This window comes from Pleurodeles waltl, chromosome 3_1, assembly GCF_031143425.1.
Source record: "Pleurodeles waltl isolate 20211129_DDA chromosome 3_1, aPleWal1.hap1.20221129, whole genome shotgun sequence".
Classification (NCBI taxonomy): Eukaryota; Metazoa; Chordata; class Amphibia; order Caudata; family Salamandridae; genus Pleurodeles; species Pleurodeles waltl.
In genome coordinates this window covers 936,134,055-936,159,197 of record NC_090440.1, presented here as the reverse complement: position 1 = coordinate 936,159,197, position 25,143 = coordinate 936,134,055, and the positions used below count along the sequence as shown (strand labels likewise).

The 25,143-nt window shown below is 41.9% G+C and overlaps 1 protein-coding gene across 1 annotated transcript in view; it reads left to right on the top strand.

The window, feature by feature from the left end:
• Positions 1 to 25,143, top strand: part of GRHL3 (grainyhead like transcription factor 3) — a 71,704-nt gene that overhangs the window by 9,930 nt on the left and 36,631 nt on the right. The window contains exons 2-6 of the mRNA XM_069223951.1: positions 18,964 to 19,150; positions 20,758 to 20,822; positions 22,585 to 22,924; positions 23,638 to 23,717; positions 24,319 to 24,472. Coding sequence (XP_069080052.1) covers positions 18,964 to 19,150; positions 20,758 to 20,822; positions 22,585 to 22,924; positions 23,638 to 23,717; positions 24,319 to 24,472 — 826 coding nt within the window. The remainder of the gene's footprint in view (positions 1 to 18,963; positions 19,151 to 20,757; positions 20,823 to 22,584; positions 22,925 to 23,637; positions 23,718 to 24,318; positions 24,473 to 25,143) is intronic.

The window sequence follows — 25,143 nt, the reverse complement described above, 5'->3', positions numbered from 1 at the left end:
ACACACACAGCGCCATCTGCTCTCACCCCTACCCCAGTAACACACACACAGCGCCATCTGCACACAGCGCCATTTTTCGTGCAAAGCTTTAACAACTGTAGTTGTATTTTGTATCTTCGTCTAAAATGAAAATAAAATAATAAAAGAAAGTTTCTTTAGAAGAAAGTTGTGGAACTGCTAATTGTTCTTGACCATAATCAAAGTGTCTTAATTTTTTTTGGATTAGAATTAGATTAAGCCATATTGACTAATGACACTTAATATCCATTGGTTTTACTGTAGCATCGTCCTTGCTAAACCTCTGGCATGCAGAGAAGAATCAGCAAGTAGAAACATTTATGATACCTGTCTGCAGTCAAAGCCCTTCTATTTCTTTCAGTATTGAGGTGGGACAGACATTTCTACACCTTGGAGAAAAGGCTAAGGCCCAGACTTACTAAGCTTTGCATTGAAGTAAGTAAATTGATGCAAAGTGATGCGTTGATGCCTACTTTCAGAGGCAAACGCCAAGCTATGCTAGAAAGGTGGCACTTTCTCGGTGTATAAAAAAATCTTTGTGCTGTGTGAACTGCTTTGGCAATTCAGAGCAAACACCCATCAATAGGTTTTGATGCAACACCCAATCTAATAAGAGTTTGAGACTGGGCTCTGTATTAAAAAAATACACCTCCTTAAAGCAGCTGTTAACAACGTGAAACGTTTTTATTTTCAAAGAAAAACTGAATCATTGCATTTGTGCTGAAATGCACAGCACGCATCACATGTTTCGGGTACTTATGAAATGTGTCTAGGCATAGGAAATGGTACAGGAAGGGCATGCTTCTAGTACAAATCGTATGCTAGTCTGTGCCCACTCACCTCTGTACCATTGTGTTATGCTGTGTGTTGCTCAAGGCAGCTTAAACAGAGCACCAGAGCAGCGGAGGAAAGAGCAACAGGCCAATCTTAGTAGGTATGGCCTTGAGGTGTGTTTCCCGTTGTACAATGCAGCGCACCACCGTAGATTTGGTTAGCGAACTGCGCTGCATGACAAATGTGTAAATCTTCCCCCATGTGTTTCATAGATGATGAGAATATGACCGCATTGATCTGATGCCCACTCAAACCATTTTGATCTTTTGCAGCCTCAAGCTCAACTCAATAGTTGTTTTTATAGGTCCCAACAAATTGGTCCGGTTGAAAAGCTTTTATGGGCCAAAGTTCCTCTAGTCATGGCTCGCGGGCCGCCAAGGTAGGTCCGTGGGGCCGCTGGCGGCCCGCGGGCCGTACTTTGAGTAAGGTCGGTCTAGACCTTGGTGACAAGTCACTGTGCTTTTGGGTTTGGCCCCTGGAGGGTTACCCGTGACGCTTTCCTTGAACAAACCATGCCCAATATAGTGAAAGTGACTTTATGGTGGATGTTAGGTTTACCTCCAGAAGAAGTGCAGCCCAGTGGTATATTTATATTAAACTATGCCTGCACTCAGATATTAGATTACTATGACTCATTTTAAACATATCCTAAATTAAGACGTGTATTCTTCCTTTTATATTTAAAGGAGAAAAAGCACAACGTTGCAATATGAATGTAGTATGCCTATAGGGCCATACTTCTTTTAAATTGAGAACCCTGGCTTTTCCTCTGTGGAACTATAAACCTTTTCCTGGGATGGTAGCAGAATTTCTCTGTAGCACTGTGTTCTTCAAGGTATAAAGGGCCAGATGTAGCAATCTTCCAAATTGCGACTTGCAATTTGCGAGTCCCTGGGACTCGCAAATTGCAACTCGCAATTTGGAATGCAGTACGGTGTCTCAGACACCGACTGCGACTCGCTATGGGGTCGCAATGACCCACCTCATGAATATTCATGAGGTGGGTCGCAAATTGCGGCCCCATAGCGAGTAGAGGCACTCGCAAACATGGAGGCCTGCTGTAGTCAGCAGACCTCCGTGTTCGTGACTGCTTTAAATAAAGCAGTTTTTTGTTTTTTTAAGTGTAGCCCGTTTTCCTTAAAGGAAAACGAGCTGCACTTAAAAAAAAAAAACGAAACCTTTAGTTTCGGTATTTTTTCAGGGCAGGGAGTGGTCCCTTGGACCACTCCCTTGGACCACTCCCTACCCTGAAAAAATATTTTTGGGTCCATTCACAAAGTGGAAGGGGTCCCATGGGGTCCTTTCCAATTTGCGAGTGGGTTACCATCCACTTGAAGTGGATGGTAACTGCGACTCCATTTCGCGGTCGCAAATGGAATTGCATCCCACTGCGAGTCGCAAATAGGAAGGGAACACCCCTTCCTATTTGCGAGTCGGAAATGCATTTTGCGAGTCGGAGCCGACTCGCAAAATGCATTTCTGCATTCCGGTGAGGCTTTTGCGACTCGCAAACGGCGTTTTTGGCCGTTTGCGAGTCGCAAAACCCTTGCTACATCTGGCCCTTAATGCTTTTCACTGAATATTTTAGGAGTGCTGTCTAACACAGCATTCTTTTAAACGGATTGTACCTGCAGTTTTCCATACTAGCTTTCTCTGAGCATGTCAGAATTCCTCTGCTGTTCAAGGGACTTCACCTGGACTTCTCCGTATGGATGTGTTGCTATTCAAAGGATTGCAAAAACATTTCTCTGCATGACCGTTGCTCTACTTATGAGAAGGTGTCAGTAATTTTCCTTAGCAATGCTTTGTTTTTCAATGACCCGAAACGCTACTTTCCTCTCAGGTTGTATCACTTTTCATTAGATAACATCGATGCACCTCGGTAGTGTGGTTTTGGTCTACAAAATGTTTTTGCTGCACTTCTCTCTAACCGTGTTAAACCATATTATGGGATAAAATCAGGACTTCTCTGTATGCATTCATGCTTTTTAAAGTCCGCCATCGCACTCATCTGTAAAGATTGACCCTTTTTGCCACATTGCAAGCTCTGGTGTGATGATTAAGTATTATTAACTCCATATAATTAGATTAAATATGATGTTTATCCTTAAACGATGAATTGTGGGCAGGCATAAAGAAGCTTTGTAGTAACACCTAAGTAAGAAGCTTACTGATACTCTTAGAATTCACCCAATGAGATGCAAGCCTTCAAGAACCTAAATGACCTGACAATTGCACTGCTGACTCAGCCACCCTAGGTTATGACGTATACAGAGCGCAACTCATGGCAATTAAATTATAATTAGATGCAAATCATGTTTGAATACTGTTTGGATTGTGCAAAGCGATCACAAAACACCATATCAATCTGTGGGTGTTAATGTTGATGAGGAATCATCACGCAGCAATGTGAAAAGCAAACAGAGCGCCTCGCAAAGGGTTAATTCGGGGGCCTCCTCCTTGTGGTTTTGCGGTCGAAACTATGATTGCCAGAAGCAAATTTCTGTGCATCAAAAGGTGTGTTAGTAAAGCTCAACTGCAAGAGGTGTGAATATACTTCAGCTAGTAAAAATAACAAAACAGTCTGATGTGGTGCTGACACTGGATGGATGCATTTGTTTTTTTCTTCAATTTGCTTCAGACAGATTTACTATTTTGAAAAGGCCATCCCAGTTATTGCATTTTAAGAGCGATGTGAAAGAATATGTTGCACATTTCCTGCACCTAACGTTATTTTAAAGTGCTTAAGAGACTCAGGACCGAATTGAAGAAAAGTGGGGCTGCACCAATGCATCGCCACTTTTCTTGCACCCCGTGCAGCCTTCTGACACCACCATGTGTGCACCGCATTTATGCTTCGGCGCACCATGGCGGTATTAGGAACAATAACGTCAACATTTTTGACTCTATTGTAGCACTTTGATCCACTAGCGTAAAAAATGATGATGCTAGCGGAGCAAAGTGCAAGGAGGCCCATTGATTACAATGGCTGCATTCTTTTCACGCCTGCTTTCTGCAGGCGTTCAAAATGGCACAAAAAATCTTGTAGATTTAATCGCGCCATTTTTGCGGGCCTCCTTGCACCAGAATGCCCCTTTGCATACATTATGCATGGCGGATGCATAAAGTGGTGCATAGGGTTACAAAGTGGTGCAATGTATGCATTACACCACTTTGTAAATATGGCGCAGAAAAAGGCCACCTTAGCATAAAAAAACTGACGCTAAGGTGGCGCTCAAGGGGCTCTTAAATCTGCCCCTTACAGCTTGAAGTAGCAACGTGGTTTACTCAGTCACTGTTTATGGGGCAACATGTTGATACATAAGAAGGTCTTAAGTGCTATGCAGCAAAACATTACACAAATAATGATCTTTAAATGGAGGGAATGGGAAAGATCAAAAGAAGTGGGACATTTACTTTAGTGTTTGGAGAATTAATCATATGTCTAAGAGAGTGGAATCTATGCTGTATATTTAAAATAGACACATGGCAAAAATGTACATACAATAATGGAAAAATAATTAATTTACATAGACACCAGTTAGCATTCGGCAAGGGCCCAACCCATGTGGCCCTGCCCGAGACATCTTTAGTGGATCCTAAAATGACAAACGCTTGTTGAATCAGAAAAGTGAACATAGGATCGCAGCATTACAATGACCGTTCGGTGTGCATCCTTCAGGTATCCCTACATTGCATATTTTTGTGAGGACTTGACATTTAGATTTTTATCAAATTATCTGACTTTTTTAAATCTGTCAGTTTTTCTACTCTTGTCAGTATTCTAGCTCCTGCCCACTTTTCTATTTCTGCCTGCCTTGCCTACCTGCCTGTCAGCGCAGCTGTTTGTTTATCCACCCACGCACTCATCTGTGTGTCTATTCATCAGTGTGCTGTCTCTCTATCTACCTCTTTGCCTTCTTGCGCGCCAGCAGTCTGCCTGCATATTGCCTTAGTTATATCTGCCCACTGTTTGTCTGCCACCCCCCAGCAGCCCAGTGGTCAGTCTGTCTAGCTCTTAATTTACTTGTTTTTTTTCGACTGGGTTTATGTCTATCTGTGGCTCCTCAGTCTATATGTCCACAACTGCCTCCTACTTGTTCTTTGTAAATAATCTTACTCGCCTGTGTGCCACTCTCAGCTCTTCGGCATGGTAGGTTTTGTGCCTCCCAGCCTGCCTTGCGGCCAATCCTAATGCTGCTCTCATGCTGCTGGCAGCATGAGAGCAGTGTCAGTATTGGACTGAGTGCCCTCAATTTGAGTTCCCAGGCAGACTGGGAGCCTATGCCTGCTGTCTCCAATCCGGAAACACAGCTTGGGTTGGAGACAGCTTAGTGCGCATGTCAGTTTGGCCGTCCTGAGATGGCCAGCCAAACCCATTTGCGCATTGAGTGCACACCACTCCCCCTCCATGGTTGTCATCACAATGATGACCCCGCCTCCAAGACTCAGACAGTGACGGAAAATAAAATGATAATAAACCTGCTTTATTATCATTTAGTTTTTCAAGTTTTGCCTCTGCTGACAGGGAGGCGACGCTCCTCTGCCTTAACAGAGGAGCCGCCGCTGATGCCTACTGGTTGCATTCCCACCTTCCTGCTTTTAGACCTCTCTCAGATTTTCTTTTCTATCAGCCTGCGTGCCTATCTGCCTGTATGTTTTTTCTGCACAGTTGCCATGTTGGCTAATTTACAGTTTGGGTTACTCTTCCATAAACATGACAGATTTTCCTTCTGTGTTGTTACAACTACATAGAATCCAATGGCACATCTCCTACATAATCTGCAGATGTTAACAAAAAAAAATGTGTCTTGGTCGCACAGATCAATAGTTACTAAAAATGTGCGCTGTGTGTTTGTGCTCTTTAGAAGACCCTTCACAGAGGTTAACTGATCATCTTTCCCTTGCTTGCCGGGGGTTACTTTTAACAATGATTCCAAGTAACTGTTCTTGCTTTCATGATTTTACAGTTTCGTAGCACTACAAACAATAGGCGTTACCATGATTCAAATTTAATGTTACCTAATTTATCAACCATGAAAGTCTTAGATGCTGTGTAGGTCCCGAGTGGAAGAAGTGAGGCTAGATATGACTTAATGATTTACATGTGCAAACCCTCGGTGTTGCTAAACTTTAGCCCTCTAGGGAGGTTTACAGAAGTGATCTGTACAAAATCGGTGGAGGTAGCAGGGACCCGGAGGGATGAAGGTGCAGTGAGCACACCATCTCGAAAATAGTTTCAGTCTTCTGTGATAGCCAAAGAGTTGTAACTGACTGCCTCTTTAAGTAAAGCATTAGCAAAATGTGGTGGCATGTTACATATAGGCAATCAATGTAGTTCCACTGCCCCATGTAAACCTACCAACTCAATCTTTTCTGCTACTGCAGTTTGTCGCAAAGACACTACCTGGCTCAGTAATACTCATCAGACATGCCTTTTTGTGCATTTGTTTTATCCAGCCCTGAACATGTGCATTTGGACTCAAAATTGTCTTGGCAGTAGTTTGCTAGTCAGCAGTTCCCACTCAGTGAAATGTTTGATACCTGCCATATTGCGTATTGCAATACTATCTCCATCAGAGATCAATAAATTCCAGTTCTGGCTTCTTAATGGCACTTGATCCACCTGTTACGGTAAACTACCGAAATAGCAAGTATTAAATATCATGCCAGGCCCTATGGCCAAACCCATGTGCTGGGGTTGGCCGCAGGGCCTGTCCTATGGTCATTCCCTGCACCCAACCACCCTAACTACCCAACCCATCGCTGCGCAGTCCTTTGGCCATGCACAGTAGGAATTGGCCGCAGGTCCATGTGGCCCCCCTCCCCTGGCCGATTTCATCCCCAGGGATCCCATCCCCCTCATATCTCAATCATCACCTCACCTTCCACACACCCACCAGACAACTCCGTTCCACTCACCTATCCCTGGCCACTATCACACTGATACGCAAGACCACAGCCAGAGGAAGATCCTTCTCCTACATAGCAGCTAAGACCTGGAACTCTCTTTCTCTTCATCTCAGGCAATCTCCCTCTCGGCCTCAGTTCAGGACCTCAAGACCTGGCTCTTCGACTGAACCAGCCATCCTTTGACTGAGCTGCAGAACCCCCCACCCCACTCCCCAGCACATTCAGACCCAAACAGGTGATTAGCCGCACTTTATAAGAACCCTGATTGATTGATTTATGCCCCGGGCCGACCTTCTAAAATTTGTTTTTTTGAGGGGGAGGAGGGCCACACAGCTCCCCTCTTCCCTGGCTGATTTTAACTTGCAGGGACCCCATCTCCTAGTGCCCGGCAGTAATATTTTTGAGGGGTGTCCGCATGGTAAGCGGCCCCCTACATTTCATTAGACATTAGCCCTGGGGGAAGTGGTGATCCCCGAGGCTGCAGGGGGGCTGGGAACCCCCCACCAACATTTCATTGGACATTAGTGCTGGGGAGGTGGTGGTCCCTGGGGCTGCAGGGGGGCCTTTCACCCCCGCATTTAGTTGGATATTAGCCTCACAAAGGTGGTGGCTCCAGGGCTACGGGAAGGACTCTCAGCGAAAAAAATTAAAAAAATGTTTTTTTTATTTGAGGGGTCCCTCTGGAACCCCAGCACCAGAGCTAAAGGGTCAGGGTGTCCCTACCCTGGCCCATTTTCTTTTTTTAAAAGATCTTTGTTTCTGGGACTCAGCTGAAGCCAAGTCCCAACATGGTTTCCAACACTTCCTTATTGAAGTATTGGCAGCCAATCAGATCCCAGCATGAGATCGGGAGGGTTTGCGGAATCTACATACACATTTGTTTTTTCTTTAATTTCTCCAAAACTACTGAACAGATTTACACCAACTAACTAAAAGGGCACTTTCTGGACCAAGAGATACCTTTCTGCCAAATTTGGTGTAATTCCGTCAAGTGGTTTGGGCGCTATTCCCGTTAAACATCCCTATGGAAAAATGCATGGGGAAAAAGCATTTGAGGACCCCTCCTTTTTCTGGGCCCTCAATTGAAGGATCACCCCAAAACTTTCTAGACACACACTGAAGTTAGCATTGTATGTTTTTGGGGAAACTTTGTGAAGATTCATCGAACAGCGCCAAAGTTATTAGCAAATTAAAAAATGTTTCTTCTATAGAAACGTTGTCCTAACTATAACTTACTAGTGGCAACTGCCACTAGGTAATATAAACTTACTATACTTTAACTCCACATGTATGTAGCTTGACAATATGTATATCCTCAATGTACATAGGTCTGGAGTAAAAACTAGTAAATTTATACTTAACTATATATTACCTTCTCAATATTTTTGCTACAATAGTATTGTAACTCTGTTTAATTTATATTTGCGTAGTTTGAGTAGAAGTTTACAACATGTTCCAGATTCCTAGGTCCTTGTCAGTGAGGTGTAGCATGAGTCGGAAAGGAAAATAGTAAGCACTGTAGGCAGAAAGAAGAACAGAGACATGTGGGCTGGGCTCATTGACCACAAGCAGGCAAAATCCGTCCAGGTTTTCAGGAAATTCACAAAGAATATATGTGAAGGTAATTTGCATTTGATGAATGTTATTCTTAAAATAATGTACCTATCTGTCAGACCAGTTTTCTGGCTGGATTGAACTGTTTGGTTGGTCAAGGAGTCCAGCATTAGTTTTCGGTATATCAGAAATACAGTAAAACAAATGTACTACATACTTAACAGACAGATGGGTCACCAGCATAAGTTTAATAAAATAGGCGTATTTCATAGTACTACATCAGCATGCAGGTGCAAATACTGTGCTCCTGGAAGCTCTGTGTACATTGTTTCACGTTTACTTGGGAATTAGGCTACTAAGGTTAATGCGGTCATATTAGGACATCAGTCATCTAATTTGTACTTTCACCAGCGCTCTAGAGGTATACTTACCCAGCTTAAATTACCAAAGGAAGGATGCGCAGGTGATGAGTTTTCATTGTATTCTGCCCTTCCTTTTCAGGTCGAGCCTACTGGCCTGCGCTGTCTATTGTGAGGCATGCTGCCGATTACAGTGAATGTAGCAGTCGAGAATGTTGTTTTGTTTATTGTATGCTTGTGTTTTGAGGCCTATTGTGACATCCTTCACAGGATCACCCCTCTAAGCCTCTCATTAGTAGTCTTCAGTTGCCTTGAAGTCACATCACTGGCATACCTCTGCGCTAGTCATTGATTCACTCACTCACTCACCCAATAATCCTCTCATTCACATAATCTGCACTCTCATTCACCCACCCCTCAGTTGATTCATTCTATCCTGTCCACTGAATAACTCCCTCATTCACTCACTCTGCCACCCTCTCATCCAGTAGCTAACTCACCTTCCCATTCACATTTACAAGTGCCACTATCATGTGGGTGTTCAGTAGCCAACGTGACACGCCGTGGTGGCTATAGTGTGCTTGGTATTGTGCGGTCACTTACTTTTTACAAAGCACTCCAGCTGTCGAAACTAGGAGGAACCCTTAATACTGGTGGCAGCAAAGGAGCCATTAGTTGAATGGAGATGGGATCTGACCCACCCTTAGTAGGTGATTCCAAAGGCAATGCATAATGGCAGTATAGTTTATCTTATTCCTAATTTAAATCCTATAGTCAAGCCCCTATTGTTGACTTTCATTAGGGGCCACCGTCGTAAAGTTACAGTGTTCGAGTGTGGTGTTCCCGAAGTGGGGCTGAGGTCGAATCAGTCACCCCTTAGGTATAGCAAGAGGATAAACTGACTCTACAGGGCAGTCAACCTAGAGCTCAGTTTGACGAGCCCAAGTGGAAATGCATGCAATAATAAAACTAGAATTCACGCAACATTATTTTACAGTGCTGCTCCCTGACAGGCCTCTTGCCTAATGGTCAGATGACAGGAATATTCGTTCTCCAGGAGCAGACTTGAGCGTGGGAGTCGGAAGTGGGACACTGGCTGGACTGTTTGGTTGCAGGTTGTTGTGTACAATATTGGGCTTAAAACAAATTGACCAAGTAGAAAAGCAGAGGGGGTTTTGCCGAATCCTCTGTTATCTTTGTCTAACACCTACTTAGGTATCTCTTAGCTCCCTCCAAAGGGTCCAACCCAGCAGTTTGAAAATTATGGGCCTGATTTAGATATTTGCGGATGGGTTACTCAGCCATGGTGATGGATATGCTGTCTGCCGAAATCGAAATTCCATTACATTCTATGGGATTTATATTTCGGCGGACCGGACATACATTACCGTTGTGACAGCGTAACCTGTCCCCCAATATCTAAATCAGGCGCTGTTTGTCTATATCACATACACACTGTGTAAATTCTTTGTGGTCAAAAACATCCATCTATTCTTTCTTGGGGAGCAGAGGTGGGTGAATGTGACCACAATGAAAATGCATTGGCTCATGTGCACTGTTGCAGATCATCAGACCCAGTCCCCCCTCAGCTACCCCTGTGATAGATTATGCATTTCTTTATATGTAAGTAAATGTATGTTTTGTACATATGTTCACCTGGAAGCTACTGAAACAGAACCTTAGTTTCAAGGCAAAACCTGTGAGGACCACCTCCAACCTATAAATATTTTGTCTTCGTATAAGGGTTATCTTGTTACCCAAACCAGTCACTTAGCAGCAGCCCATCACAGGGGCCATTAAAAGGCGTTTGCATTCAAGGGACGCCATTTGTGAACAAGTTGCCTGACAGGCAGCATCTTTTGTCGAGCCCTTATGTTTACATCACCTGCGTGCAGAAACGACAAAACAAAGGTGGTCGTCAACGACACGTTTCATGTTCAGTGAACTAAAGTGGTGGGGTGACTCCCGGGTTCCCGCGACGCCACTATGACTAATACAACACAACAGGAATTGCCATGCGAAATCACACGAAATTATTTTTTTTTACTTTTGGCCAGCTGCAAAATACATCAGCACCTGTCAGGGCACACACCCTCTTCAATCACACGGGCTCCACAACCTCGCCCTCCTGTCATGCTCGCATTTGTGTGCCTTCACCACCTACACACTTTTGCAGACAATGCATATCTTTTCAATGCGCTGATCCCTTTCAGCAGGCATCTACTTTCTTCTGTGCACAATATGGCCTAATTCAGCTTGTCCAAAAGCAGTAGGCACTCAAGGGGCTTGGTAGAAGCTCCCTTCGTTCATATGTGTCAATTAGTGTCAGCTAAAATAAACCAACATACAAAGTTTCACATTTCACTGGTAGAGTGATTTTGACCTTGGCAGGGTCTGCAAGGTCAGCGAAGCTCGTGATATTTGCCCACCTGTGGAGGAGCACGTGTGTTTTTAGGGATGCCTAATTGCTTGGCAGAGTTTTGTCAGAATTTCATGAACAGAATATCATTATACAACGATGCCATGACTTAAATATCGATTACAAAAATATTGTGAATGTAAGTTTATGCAGGTAAGCATAGTTTTAGTTACTATGGGCCAGATGTACGTATCCTTTTGCGCCTCGCAAACGGCGAAAAACGCCATTTGCGAGGCGCAAAAGGCCTCACCCTATGCAGAAACACATTTTGCGAGTCGGTACCGACTCGCAAAATGTGTTTCAGACTCGCAAATAGGAAGGGGTGTTCCTTTCCTATTTGCGAGTCGCACCGTGATGTAGAGTTGATTTGTGACCGCGAAAGCGGTCGCAAATCAACTCGCAGTTACCATCCACTTAAAGTGGATGGTAACTCATTCGCAAATGGAAAGGGGTCCCCATGGGACCCCTTCCCCTTTGTGAATGCTCACAAAATTATTTTTTCAGAGCAGGCAGTGGTCCTATGGACCACTGCCTACTCTGAAAAAAACCGAAACAAAAAGGTTTCGGTATTTTTTCTATTTGCAGCTCGTTTTCCTTTAAGGAAAACGGGCTGCAGATAGAAAAAAAATAAAACTGCTTTATTGAAAAGCAGTCACGGACATTGTGGTCTGCTGTCTCCAGCAGGCCACCATCCCCGTGAGTGCCTAGACTCACTATGGGGTCGCAAACTGCGACCCACCTCATAAATATTTATGAGGTGGGTCTTTGCGACCCCATAGCGAGTCGCAGAAGGTGTCTGAGACACCTTTCTGCATCGCGAATTGCGAGTTGCAATTTGCGAGTCGCTTTGACTCACAAATTGCAAGTCGCAATTTGTCACTTACCTACATCTGGCCCTAAATTCCTTATCTATGTACCTTGATGGTGTAAATATCTTTATATTATGTAGATGTGAAGTTAAAATAGTAAATATATTCTTAACAGTATACCCTTGGGCAATTATTAAGCCACAATATTTTTATAACAAACATTTTAACCTCCATATTCGGACATATACTGTCCCAGGTCTCTTTAACGAATCTGCCAATGGATACACTTTCATCAAACATGAATGCCATGTGGGCCGCCATGTTGCTTTAGCCCCGGAAAGTTTTGTTTGTTTTTGTTTTACATAAACACTCCCAACAAGCACAATTTTTTTTAATTGTCCTGACACGCATGGAGTGTTTTCCCTGCATTTAGTTGCCACAGTTTGTTTTACCGGCATTGGGTTTTCCATGCTTTATATAATGGAACTTAAGAAGGAAAATTAGGGCCAGATGTATCAAAGGGTTTTATCCATTCTGTGTCTATGGGAAAATGTGTTGATACATATGGCCCTTAATGGCAGTAGTGGCACTCTAAATAGAGTGGTGATATCTCTACTGTGAGGAGACAGCTTAGGTACGGATGGCCTTCCCAGTCAAGATTTTCTGACACTAGAGAAGATGAGGCTCCACTGTCAGGAACCTGGCAGTCACTGTGCCTCTAAACGAGACGGCGGGACTGCGAGTTATGGCATTACAGAGCCCTAATAAACTCAGTGATGCCTCAGATCTTTAACTTCCCATAGAGAAAGAGAGGAATAAAAATAACCGGTGGGAAATCTTTAATTATTTACACATTTTCTCTGTTATGAATTGGAGTTGTTTTTTTTTTTATATAATAATGTCATCAACTACGACAAACAAATAGATCTTCATTAACTATTCTTGTATTATATGTGAAAATCAACTACTTGACTGACTAAACTGACTCAGTTTAAGTCTGATAAACAGATATATTTTTATCTAAGCACTTTTGTTTATTATGTGGAAATCGATTAAATGATTGGGCTCATTTCATCATTGGGCATACATTTACCATAGATAAGACTCTGCAGTCGACATTTCCCCTCCTAAACATCCAAGCACTTTATCTTTTAGTGGGGCAGACTACTCCTACCTGCCTTGTTGCAGATTAAAATGTAATAGCCCATGTTTTTTATTAGGTTGATCCACTAAGTTGACTTCAAATAGGGTGTGTATATTTTCAAGGCCAAGTTGTAGATATTTTCAATGGGGGTAAGGTAGCCAGAATGTGTTAACCTTATTGGGGCATTCAACTTAGGAAGAGAGATTTTCCCATGGTGGGTCTGGGAAATCACAGCAAACGTTGTCACAACTTTTCCAAATCGGGTAGCCACTTAAATCATAATATTCTTCAAGATATAGGAAAAAGACTTGACTAACTCCAATAGAAAAAAGTTTCAACATAGCTAGCATAATTGTGCCATCCTTAACATAAACAGAATAAAGGGTAGCAGCTCCAAATAGGCTAATCCACAGGCCAAGCACCAGATGAAATACCTGGACTCCATATTTTACAGGTGCCTTCCTCCAAACGCTTAGATGCTTTCAAATAAGTTATGAAATGTATTTTTGGTCTTCATTTGAGTGTAGTTGATTTGAGGTATCTTGTTACTTTTGGATACTCTGCTGTTCACTTAACAGGGTTGTTTCTGAGGGTGTTTTGTCCTCGAGACCAACCAGCCACTGTGAAAAGTGCCCTCTAGGTGCAGTTTTACTATAATCTTAAACCTTGACTTCATACAAACGCTCAAACGTTTACACCCGTGAATATTTTGCAAGGATCTGATTCTTGCTAAAAGGTTTGTTAAAGTGACTCAGTAGAAGGTAGAGATGTAACTTTTGTTGTACTATCACTGTTGGAAATCTATAAAAAGCAAGGATGATATCACAGGCATAAACTTTGGATGAATTGCAATTTCCATGAATACAGTGTTTTGACAATACTGCTGGCCATGATTCATAAAAATAGGGGTAGCTAACTTAGTCTTGAAAGCTCCACTCTATGCTCGTTTTTCAGGATATGTACTCCCAATGAATCCAAATGGAACTTATCTACGTATTATTCAGAGGTTATCCGGCAAATCGGCTACAGATGTGGTCTATTTGGACCTACGTTTGATATTCTTGCATTAAAAAATACTATATGCAGGTTCTTGCGTATGAGATTCTTTATGTTCATTCAGCTTTGGGCAATTGTTAGAAGTGGGCCAATAAAGCATATAAATTACCATAAAATTAACAAAAACATCTTCTTTAAGTTAAAAAAAACAAGTGAAATGGAATGCAGAATATGTGCCTTTCCACTTGACTGAGTTCTTCGACATCTAGTTTCTTTGGCTTCTGATCCTCTTTCAACACCCCTAAAAAGCGTGTGTATATACCCAGTGGCAAGCAGCGTCAAAATGACTGAAGAACAGCGAGCGAAACAGACATCTCAGCGAGGTCACCAAATGTCAGGCTCAAAAAAGTTAGAAAACAAACAAGCTGCACCCTTGGTGAAGTCATGTACAGCACGGCGAGGCATTGTGGTCTAGTGACAAAAGGGAACCACAGTCGAGCATGGCTGTTTACGTTCCGCTACCTCTCCCTGAATCTGCTGTTTCAGTCACGAAGTCTCACAGGAGTGGGACAAAAGCAAATGCTGTCAACCACAAAGCGTGTGCCATATTACCTAGACAAATGTCACAGGAAGGGAGTGTGGCAGATGTTTGTCTATTCAAAAGCAGCTAACCACTAAAAAGACGTTGTGCGTGACTGGTTACCACTGCAGACTGTTAGAGATGCCCCCTTCACTGTAAAATAACAATTTGTTTTGAACAGACAAATGTCATGGTACTGATATTATCTTTAGTTGTCTGTGTAGACATTGACTGTTTGCTGAAAAGAAATGTGACTTTTTGTGATATATTCACGACTTCTATATTGCAAAGTACTTGTTAGGGACAGTGTACAAGACATGGGCTCTAAAGAAAAGACTTGTTTTATTCTCAAAGAAAGATCTAGGGTAAGGGGTGTGTGCCCCACTCTGTGTGGTAAAGGTCACAGTTTATCTTGAACATATGAAGTGGGCAGCACCATGGAAGCAGCCAACGAAGAAACCTATGGTATGAGTTGCTGGGATGAATTTTGCCACGGGGTCTTACTGGGCCTTTGGGTCCAGTGCCTACCCCCTTTTCAACCAGTGAATGGATGCTAAACTGACTTACTACCTTATGTAGGGAGAGTGGAAAAACCCCAACAGAAAGAGGCAGTCTGTTAGAATGATTTCCGTTAAAGAACATGGGATAGAAGTCCCCAAAAACCATCACTACAATAATTACAATATGTGTTCTACTGACCAACTTCAGACATTACCCAAACCAAGGCCCTGATTTATACTTTTTTAGCGCCGCATTCGCATAATTTTTTGACGCAAATGCGGCGCAAACTTACAAAATACAATTATATTTTGTACGTTTGCGCCGCTTTTGCGTCAAAAAATCACACAAATGCGGCGCAAAAAAAGTATGAATCAGGGCCTAAGACTTGTGTAGCCAAAAAATTAGACAGAGTAGCACACTCAGGTTGGGTAGGCAGGGCAACATACTGATGAGTATGAAAGTTCTGTTTGTTTCTTGCGGGGTCTGTTCTGTTGCAGCTTCTGGAGATCCCCCCTCCTGCACTGTGTGGGGATTCTGCTGGGGCGCGAGGACTGGAGCTGGGCAGCTGGGAGCATATCATCAGGCCTTGTCGCTGTTTTGTTCTGAGAGTATTGAGGGGCTACAGTGCCTGGAGGCAAAGGAGATCAGCCCTGTTGCCACTCAGACTTGTCATAGAACTGATATCAACTATAATTGAAACACACCTGCCAGACCCTGGATTGATGGCACTCCCCATTAGGATAGCCTTCCTTCTTTTTTTAATAAGCCAAGATGGTCATTATCTCATCACTGAAATTCCCGCTTGTTTCACCCGTTTTGTTTTTTATCATGTGAACGTATGCAAAGACAGCTTGTTGCAGAAAGTATGAAGAAAGGCCTGATGGACATAAGATATTGTGTTGTTGCCGGAGTCTTTTTATAATCTCATTACAATCCTGAGCATGGAACCGTTAGTAGTCTTAAGAAAATGACAGGGGCGTAGAGTGGTGGTTAATAGAACCCGGAGACCACCAGCAAGCCCTCACCCCCACACCACCAGAGCCATACGTAGACTGACAAACTTATTGGGTGGAAGAAGTTTTTATTACAAGTTATTTATGATATTTTTACATATAACTGCACCATAAATCTCTTCAAATAAACTTTTTACATATTTACAAAAACGTAAATCACATCCATAAAATATATTCAGTAACCATAAATCATTTACTTTTGACAGGATACCTTCCTGTACTGAACCACCATTGGACCACACAAGTGAGCCGTACCTCACCTGTATCCCTAGGAGGGGCGGTTGCCCTGACTACACAGTTCCTTGTCCACACGCTCAGGGTTCCGCCACCCCTCCAAACACCAATTTGCCTAGGGGTGTAACGGGGCGGCCAAGAGCGGGAGCCCTATGGCCCCCGCTCCGCCATCTTGGGGGTCGCTCTTCCATTTTAGGAGCTTCAGTTTTTCCAAAAATCATGCTGGAATTTCATGTTAAAATGCATTAGAAGAGAAATAGTGCAGGAGCGCGCTTATGGGGCGGTGGAATGGGAGCAGAGTGCAGATTGTAAGGGGTGTTAAAAACACAATATTTTGTAAAATAACCAACATTTTTTAAAACCTTCATAACAGAGATGCAGGCAGTGAGTGTGTGTGTTTATGTGTTTGTGTCTGTGTGTGTATGAAAATATCCCTGGTGAAACCCGACAGACTCTGCCATACCCAAATGAAAACAACTGTACTCAACTATTTATTAGAGAATAGATTTATAAGTCGGGGTGTAACACCCCAAACACCCCACTGAAACCACACCCCTGGAAATCGATTATAATTTGTGAAGAACGCAAACAAGCCCACCAAGAAGTGTGGCATGTGTAAGAGAGAGTGCAAACAGGGAAGAGCCAACATTGACTATGAAAAATAAGAATTAGAGACAGAGGCACTAAACAATTTTGCAGGCACAAGCTCTGCATTCCAGGAGGTTTGCAACCATAAAATGGCGTTGGGCCACATGCTAACCTCATTTATCATGTGGAGGCACCCTTGTCAACTGTACGAAGGTATTTTGTGAATCATTACAAATTGCAATTAGAAGGGGGCATAAAAAATGGTTCACATTTGTGAAAATAAATGCTAAAATTTAGTCAGCTGACCCTTGCAGGAAACCATCCTTGCACAGCCATTCTCAGGAATTGCAAATTGCAACTTTCCTTTTTAATATTGGTCATTTTATGACATCCCGAGCAATTTTGCATTTTGAGATGTGACCTATTAGCACATAGGGAGCATTGCAAATTGCAGACTTATTTGAAAATGAGATTCTGGTGCTTAATTTGTTAGTCTGCAAATTAAGCATCCAGTTTTGCGAATGGGTCTTAGTAGATTGACTTTAGAATTTTTATGGTACTTTTAATTCACTTCTAATGAGTCTTTAAAAGTATGGTATATCATGTAATTCTGAGGAATACACTTAGGTCCAGATTCACAGAATGAGAATGCTCATTGTGGAGATTTCACTCTGAGTGCAGAGACCCCCCACACTTCCGTGGGGCCTCTGTCACCAGTGTGGAGGCCCTTTGTGAATCAGGCCCAGTATATCAAAAACATGGGAGTGGGATGGGATGGAGGCAGAATAGCAATCAATTATTTTCTGTTTACCATCAATACACGTGACAACTCTGAAAAAGAAAAGTCCATATTTAGATCTCCAACCTTTAGTCCAGTTGGAACCGATCTCTGGAGCTCCATCACATTCTTTATGAGATTTACTTTCGACCACAAGTTGCACAACTTAAAAAAATATTGAGCTAGAAAAGGGACAGGCCTTAATCTTTAATTGAATTTTCTCTTTTTGTATTACTGTTGGAATACCAAAAGGTATACATCTTTTATTCCAGATAAGTAGACGTTAATAAAAGTAAAACTGGTTGAAAAGATCAAAAGTGGAGAGGTGTTGTAGTGGCTAACATGCTGACCTGGAATCTGTGGGTTTTATTTCTAGTTCTGACACTGCATGAATCTAGGCAAATTACAAACAAGTATGAACCAACTGTACAGTATACACTCTAGTGCTGTCACGTGTTCCTGGCACAGATGCACCCCACACATCATACTTATCAGTACATAACCATTCTTAAACAGGGTTCTTCAAACTGGGGGCCGGGACCTGTTAGGGGGGCTCAAGTAACCCCAAAGGGGCCACCTGTCTCTGGCCAAAGGAAGCGTTATGCTGCTAACAGGGCTTTGTTTTAAGCTAAGAGAATGAGCAGCAGTCAACTGCAGTCTAATGGGCCATCACTAACATCTTTAGTCATTTATATCCTGGCTGGGAGGTGGTGTCAAAAAGGAAGGGGCCTCCAAATATTCTTCAAAATCCCCACCCCCATTTCTAATACTCACACTGTGTATACTTTTACACGTTGGTAAGGCCTGCCTAATGCATTAGATTGCATTTTTAAAACGGCAACAGAACTTAACTGCAATGTTTAAATAAGTCTATACATACTTAAACATTGCCTATTTAATAGAATAATGGAAAAATAAGTGAAAAATTCTGGAGGGGGGACCAATAATTATTTTTCCACTGGGGGGCCAGGGCCCGGCATTAAAAAGATTGAACACCACTGCCCTAGAAAATACACAGTTCTCTCTCAAGTGCCGTGCTGCTATTTAGAGTTAGGCACACACTGCATCAAGTAATTGTTGTGTATACTATATCATGTACATCAGCGCTACAGAAATGGATGGTAGGAACCAATAAACACGCAATTTTGATTTTATTGAGATTCCAGCTTACTGCATACTTAAATGTCTCATTCCTAAAGTCCTCCTGTTGCTCTTTTCCCTAGTTTTCGACCTGTCATGCTGCTACAGAACGAGAGCCCAAACCTCCAGAAGTACGCCTACCCCAGCGAAGACGAAGCCTGGAAGAACTACCTGGAAAACCCGCTGACGGTTGCTACCAAGGCCATGATGAGGGTGAATGGAGATGATGACAGTGTGGCTGCTTTGAGCTTCTTATACGATTATTACAGGGTAAACGATTTTGAAAACGATGTTATCCAATATCGAATGTGCTTTGCATTTTCTCCACTTCCCTTTACCACACTGATGTCACGTTCATGAAGGGATCGCAACTGTGTCCCAATTTAAAAGGTCATTCCACAAACGAGCTGTGGCATAGATTTACATTTTTACCTATGTATTCAAAATTATGTTCTCCACAATGGCGAAAAGGCATAGTCCAATAATTATGATCCTTGAAAGGCTGTGCTTGCATAATAAAAGGTTGCAGCCTTCTAGTGAAAAGGATGTTTCCCATTTCCCTGCTCTGTCTGCCGACTCTGTACTTCCGGAAGAGGACAGGAAATGATTACAGCACAGAATGTCATAGACCTTTAGTGAATCGAGAGACAGAAAAAGAATGGCTAGAAAATCAATCATTGCTCCAACCCACAAGCCACCTTTAGGACGAACAATCGCCCTTCACAGAACTGTTTCCTTTTTGATTTTATTGTTTATCGACGTGGATTTCCAGTTATCATCGATCAGTGAGCAGGCGCAACACTGGACACCCACCCATTTTCAATTAACCTTCCATAATATCTATTTATTTATAGTTATCTATTTTGATTGCCATATTTCTTAGGTGCGCTCACTGTCACTGACTCGTTTTAAAGGAATGCCCTTTTATTTTGGTTTGTATAGAAACATTCAATGATAAGTTAACCTTAATCTTGCACTTTTAAAGGATTTTAAATTTTTATATATTATTCGTACATTGTACTGCTATACGGTTTTCGATTGTCAGTTAATCAACTTACCTTTTCATTGGGGCTAGCCTTGAGCAGCGTAGGACATCAAGTTTTAAATTGTTCTAACAATCAAAAGACACAGTACAGTTAGAAACAAAAATGGACAACAAAATTGTTATTTCATCCTAAAACATAGGGCCTGATTCTAACTTTGGAGGACGGTGTTAAACCGTCCCAAAAGTGGCGGATATACCACTTACCGTATTACGAGTCCATTATATCCTATGGAACTCGTAATACGGTAGGTGGTATATCCGCCACTTTTGGGACGGTTTAACACCGTCCTCCAAAGTTAGAATCAGGCCCATAATGTATTATTAACTATTGCACAAATGGTAACAGACTTCTCTTTTTTAATCAAGTACCCACAATTAAAATATATACTCTGTGCGCTCTATTTATGAACTTGAAGGCCATGCTATAACCCTTATAAAAGTGCTAAGAAACACTCATTGTATCGTCATTGTAAATAAAAAATGTGCATGATTTTGGCTCTTCATTGGCCAAAAGGATGGTGCAAGGGCAGTGTAGGGAATTAGATACAGGGAGCAGAGAGGCACCGCCTTCAAATGTAATACCCTTAGTAGAAGGAATTGTTTTCTTTACCGACATCTAATGCTAAGTACCATATTTTAGTCCCTTGGTGGATACAGTATCCGTTCTCACAATCCTTAAGATGTTAAGTGAATGAAAATTATCTACCTCAACCACTGGAAGTGTTTGAACCTGGTGGCACGTAAAAAATATACATATTTCCTTGATTAATTTTTATACTAAGATGCTAGGACATATTTTGTAGGTAATAATCCTTTTTTCCTTGTTCAAAAGGTTCCAAAGGAAAAGAGAGTCACTATTCCACCTGGGCCAGCCAGCCGAAGCGACCAAGTGAAAAGGTTAGATGATTTTCGATTTCAGTTTCTCCCTAAGTATTGTGGTAACCTTCTCACTCAGATATGTGTATGTTTCCAAGTCTCGTAATCAAAATGGATTGTCCATGAAGTCTTCTTGTGTTTTTTTCTTTCCTGGTAGACTCTTCTCTGCTGTAACCTGATGTACATATAATAAATCATGCTTACTTTTTCTACTTTGATTTATAGTAGACAAATGGTCTCAAGTTAATGTTTAGCAGTATTTTCTTTTGTCAAAGTAATTAGAAGTTATTGGAATTAGACACTGGTCCATCCTGTGTGGAACTCTCAACACTCCATGATCTAATCCCACACACAGCTAATAATTTCTGCCTGTACACAGCTCATGTGTACTCTTCAGGGTTTAAGTATGCAAGTATGTTGGCAGCTTTTCGCTGTACTTGTTACCCACCACCATTACTGTTAAGCCAAGGCATGCTTCATGCATGTAGTTCTTAACTGTCTTGGAAATCTTTCTCAGACCCTTTTGTCGTTACCATACCTCTGTGAGAAAGTGGAAACAAAGACATACATGAAACTGTTTTAAATGAAAAATAAAACAGCTAAACTACTACTATACATGAACGGATAGGGGAATGGGGAAACATGGCAGTGATCTGGTGTTAAATTTGGTATGGCAACCTCTGTGCAGTATAACCTTTTCGCAGACTTCATAGCAGCCTTATTTTGCTTCTTAGTTGCGGTAAATGCCATATTCAGATTCTGTACATGTACGTGGTTTACAAGGTCTACATTAACTGTTAACATAAAGAATAGGAAAAGAAAAGGAAATAATGGTGGCACCTACAAGATAGCAGTTTAGGGTTTCCTCCTGATGGTGCATATCCATGAGAGAAATATAGTGTCACAGATGAAAATCAGTCACTTAATTGGCACTTTACGTGAACCAGAAACAGTTGTGTGCTTTCTCTGGTGGTCATTCTATATTTCTTACAATAAGTTCAATATACATAAGCACTATGGCCTGCAGAGATGGCTTGATTTTGGAGAGCTGCAGAAAGCATGCTTTGGTGACACAGAAAGGTGACACAGGTTTTTCTTTTTGCTTTGCTTTATCTTGTGTTTTGGGCGGTGTATGCAATCTATTCGGATGTCACAGGATATCAGTCTGTCAAGGACAACAAATAATAGTGATGCCATGAGGCTTGATATTTCTGTAAAATTCACATCTCCTGCAACTCATGATGGTGTGACCTGTTGATGCACCATGTTCTAGAGTAAACCTCTTGGAACCTCTTTCACATCTACATCCACTTTCTCCATTTCTAATGCTTTTCCTTAAAACTGACTTGACATTTGTTTCACCATGTCTCCCATGATTCACTTAGAAAACTGTTGGTACGCTTCAAATGAGAGCATTAGATTTGTCATTGATCAAGCCTGAATTTTTTTTGTATCCGAATGGGTGCATCTAATTTTTAAACGGTGAGGATACTTGTGGTTCAAGTTATTGTAAATAACTTTTCTTGGTATTCATCCCCTGGTTCAATTGTTTCCTCTCCTGATCATTATTCATCTTGTGGCTGTCAAAGAGCCCCAATGATTAGGCATATGCTATCATTATGGGCAAATTGATTACAAGGAGATAAATACAACCTGGTTTCAAAAAGGGAAGAGACTGGGTAGGGTTCCAGGCCAGGCTCGTTATTCAAAGATTTCTATCTCTACATCTGTGGTTGACTTTGGAAGTATTTCTCTAACCTTGTATATATGGTTAACTTTGCAGGAATTTCAGTAATATGGAGTATGAGGCGGATATTTCAACTTTGGAAAGTTCGGCGCACATCATGAAGTTTTTAGCTGAGAACGCCTCCGTGACACAAGAGTACTGTGATGGACATAAAAAGCAGAGCCTCTTAGGTCTGGATTACCTCCTCAGCTTGGATAAAAATATACCCCCACCAAGCACCAGCAAGTTAGATGCCAACTCCACCGATGACTTCATGGACTCGTCATGCAACGTTTATGAAAAAAATACTCTGAACTCTCTGTTTGAGACAGTACATGTGGCACCTTCCCAACAACGATGGCAGCCAGATAGCACATTTAAAGATGATCCGCCTGAGGTAGGAGCTTTCTTTTGCCTGTATGGTAAAAAGCATTCCCCTTTGCTTTACCATTTCATGTATCCGCCTAACAACTCAAGTCACTCATGATTCTAAATATACAACACTTCCTGCATTTCCAGCCTTTCTGCAATGTCTTTTATGTCCCCTTTGTCTTCAGGCATCTTTTATGATTTTTCATTGTTAGACAGTTTCCAACGTTTCTTAAGCATTGAGACAAGCCAAGATAACGCTAGGGAGCATGGAAGCACTTTAAGCCTATAGTCAAAAGAGTGTTGTTGTACTGATGCTGATAAAGCTATTAGCAAGAACTCACATGAAATATTGTTTCCAACTCTGGATTCTCTAAGGCAAGGTGGATAAAGGTAGATTAGGGATAGATCCTAGGAAATCTAATTTGATGATACTACTAATAACAGAGGTGTTTAAGATACAGGAGCTAAAAGCAGATGTATGTCAGATTCACAAACCATATGAGTGCTCATTTCCTCTAGGTAAAAGAATACAACACCCCCAAACCATGTTCTTAGAAGACCAAAATGTGTGGTCTTCATTAGGTCGGAAGATTATCTCCAACTGTGAGATTCTGCAAGATCGGAGCTTGAATCTCAACCAAAATGCCCAAGAATGTCTTGCAAATTATTCATTGGAAAAAGTCCACACATGTCTGGATAGCCTTTTTATATCTATTTCTATTTTTGTATCTTTTGCAGTCGCTCATCTTTCATGACATTCTGCGAACGCAGTCTGAACCCACCTGCTCTGAGGACTACATTCCCTCAGGCACAAAAAGGTTGGTTGAACACACAATTGCTGTAATTAAGGTATTTGCCAGCTTACACCATGAAATGCTGTTTGCAGATGTACCTCCTGGGCTTTCTGGATCATGGTTTGTTTTTGACAGAATTAAATTATTAATACATTCATGTTGTCCATTCCTTTACAACGGGTTTAACAAAATGGTGGATTTCCTGCTCATCCTGCAGAGATTTAATCCCTTAAGGATGCTCACGTCAAAATGTCCTTTTAATACTGATGTGGTTGGAGACTGACATTGACAGCCAAATAAGTATTACAGGTAATGTGGTAGTACCCAATTAATTTTACCACATTTATTTCTGGGGACATATGCTCCAGGACAACCCTTGAGGAATTTGTCACAACAAGTCCCAAGATAACAGAATAATGTGGAAATCACTGATAACCAATGGTCGTCTCTATTCAGTAGGGGTCTATGTGCGATTGCTTATAAACCATGTGGAAACGTGCATTCTGGAAATGTTGCTGTCAGCTTTATCACAAATACAGGTTATGGTATTACTGCATTGCTATTACAGCAGTATTTGGATTGTGGACCTACATATTTACAGAACATTCTTTGTTGGTATCTTCAGGGACTTTGAGTACACACTGGGCTCTCCCAAGGCGATTCATGTAAAATCCGGAGACTCTCCAATGGCATACCTCAACAAAGGGCAGTTCTACCCCGTTACTCTCAGAACAACTGGGCGAGGAAAGTGTTTACATTTATCTTCAGACAAAGTGAAGGTAAGGCATTTTGATACCATTGTTTGCACACATACACATGCACATACACAACCAAAACCCAAGAAAGGATCGGCAGCAACTAACTGGGCCGGGATTGTATGTGCTACATTGTTTGCAAAAGCAACACGTACAACATTTCTTCAGTAAAAGGATTTCTTTGTTTGTATGGATAAAAAAGCAAGAAATGGTATTCCTTAGTAGTGTTACTCATTGTGAGATATTCTGTTCATAGACTCTAAGAGTGTACCAGCAATACACTTAGCTGGCCATTCAGGGTTGATCAAATATGCCCATTTCCCAGGTTGGTGGAGCCTTTCTAAATAGGAGGGCCGCCATATTGCAACCTTCCTCAAACCTCCAAGCAACTTCAGGGACCCTCTGCCTTGTGTAGGCTGTAGGTTCTGCCAGTAGGATTACACCACATGCAGCTGTTTCCTCATCTATACATCCGTATCTTCTTTGTAGCCCTTTTGTTAATCCTGCTATGTCTGTCCTAAAATATTTTGTTGGCCAGAGTGCATCCTTCGGAGCCCCGCACACATACCCAATTCAAAAGTCAATTAACAATTAAAGAGAAATCATGGTAATATTCAGATTTCATAGCTTTGCGTCTCAACTAGTGGTAAATCTGAATCTCGAGCCTGTCATAGCTACCCAATAACTTTCATGTC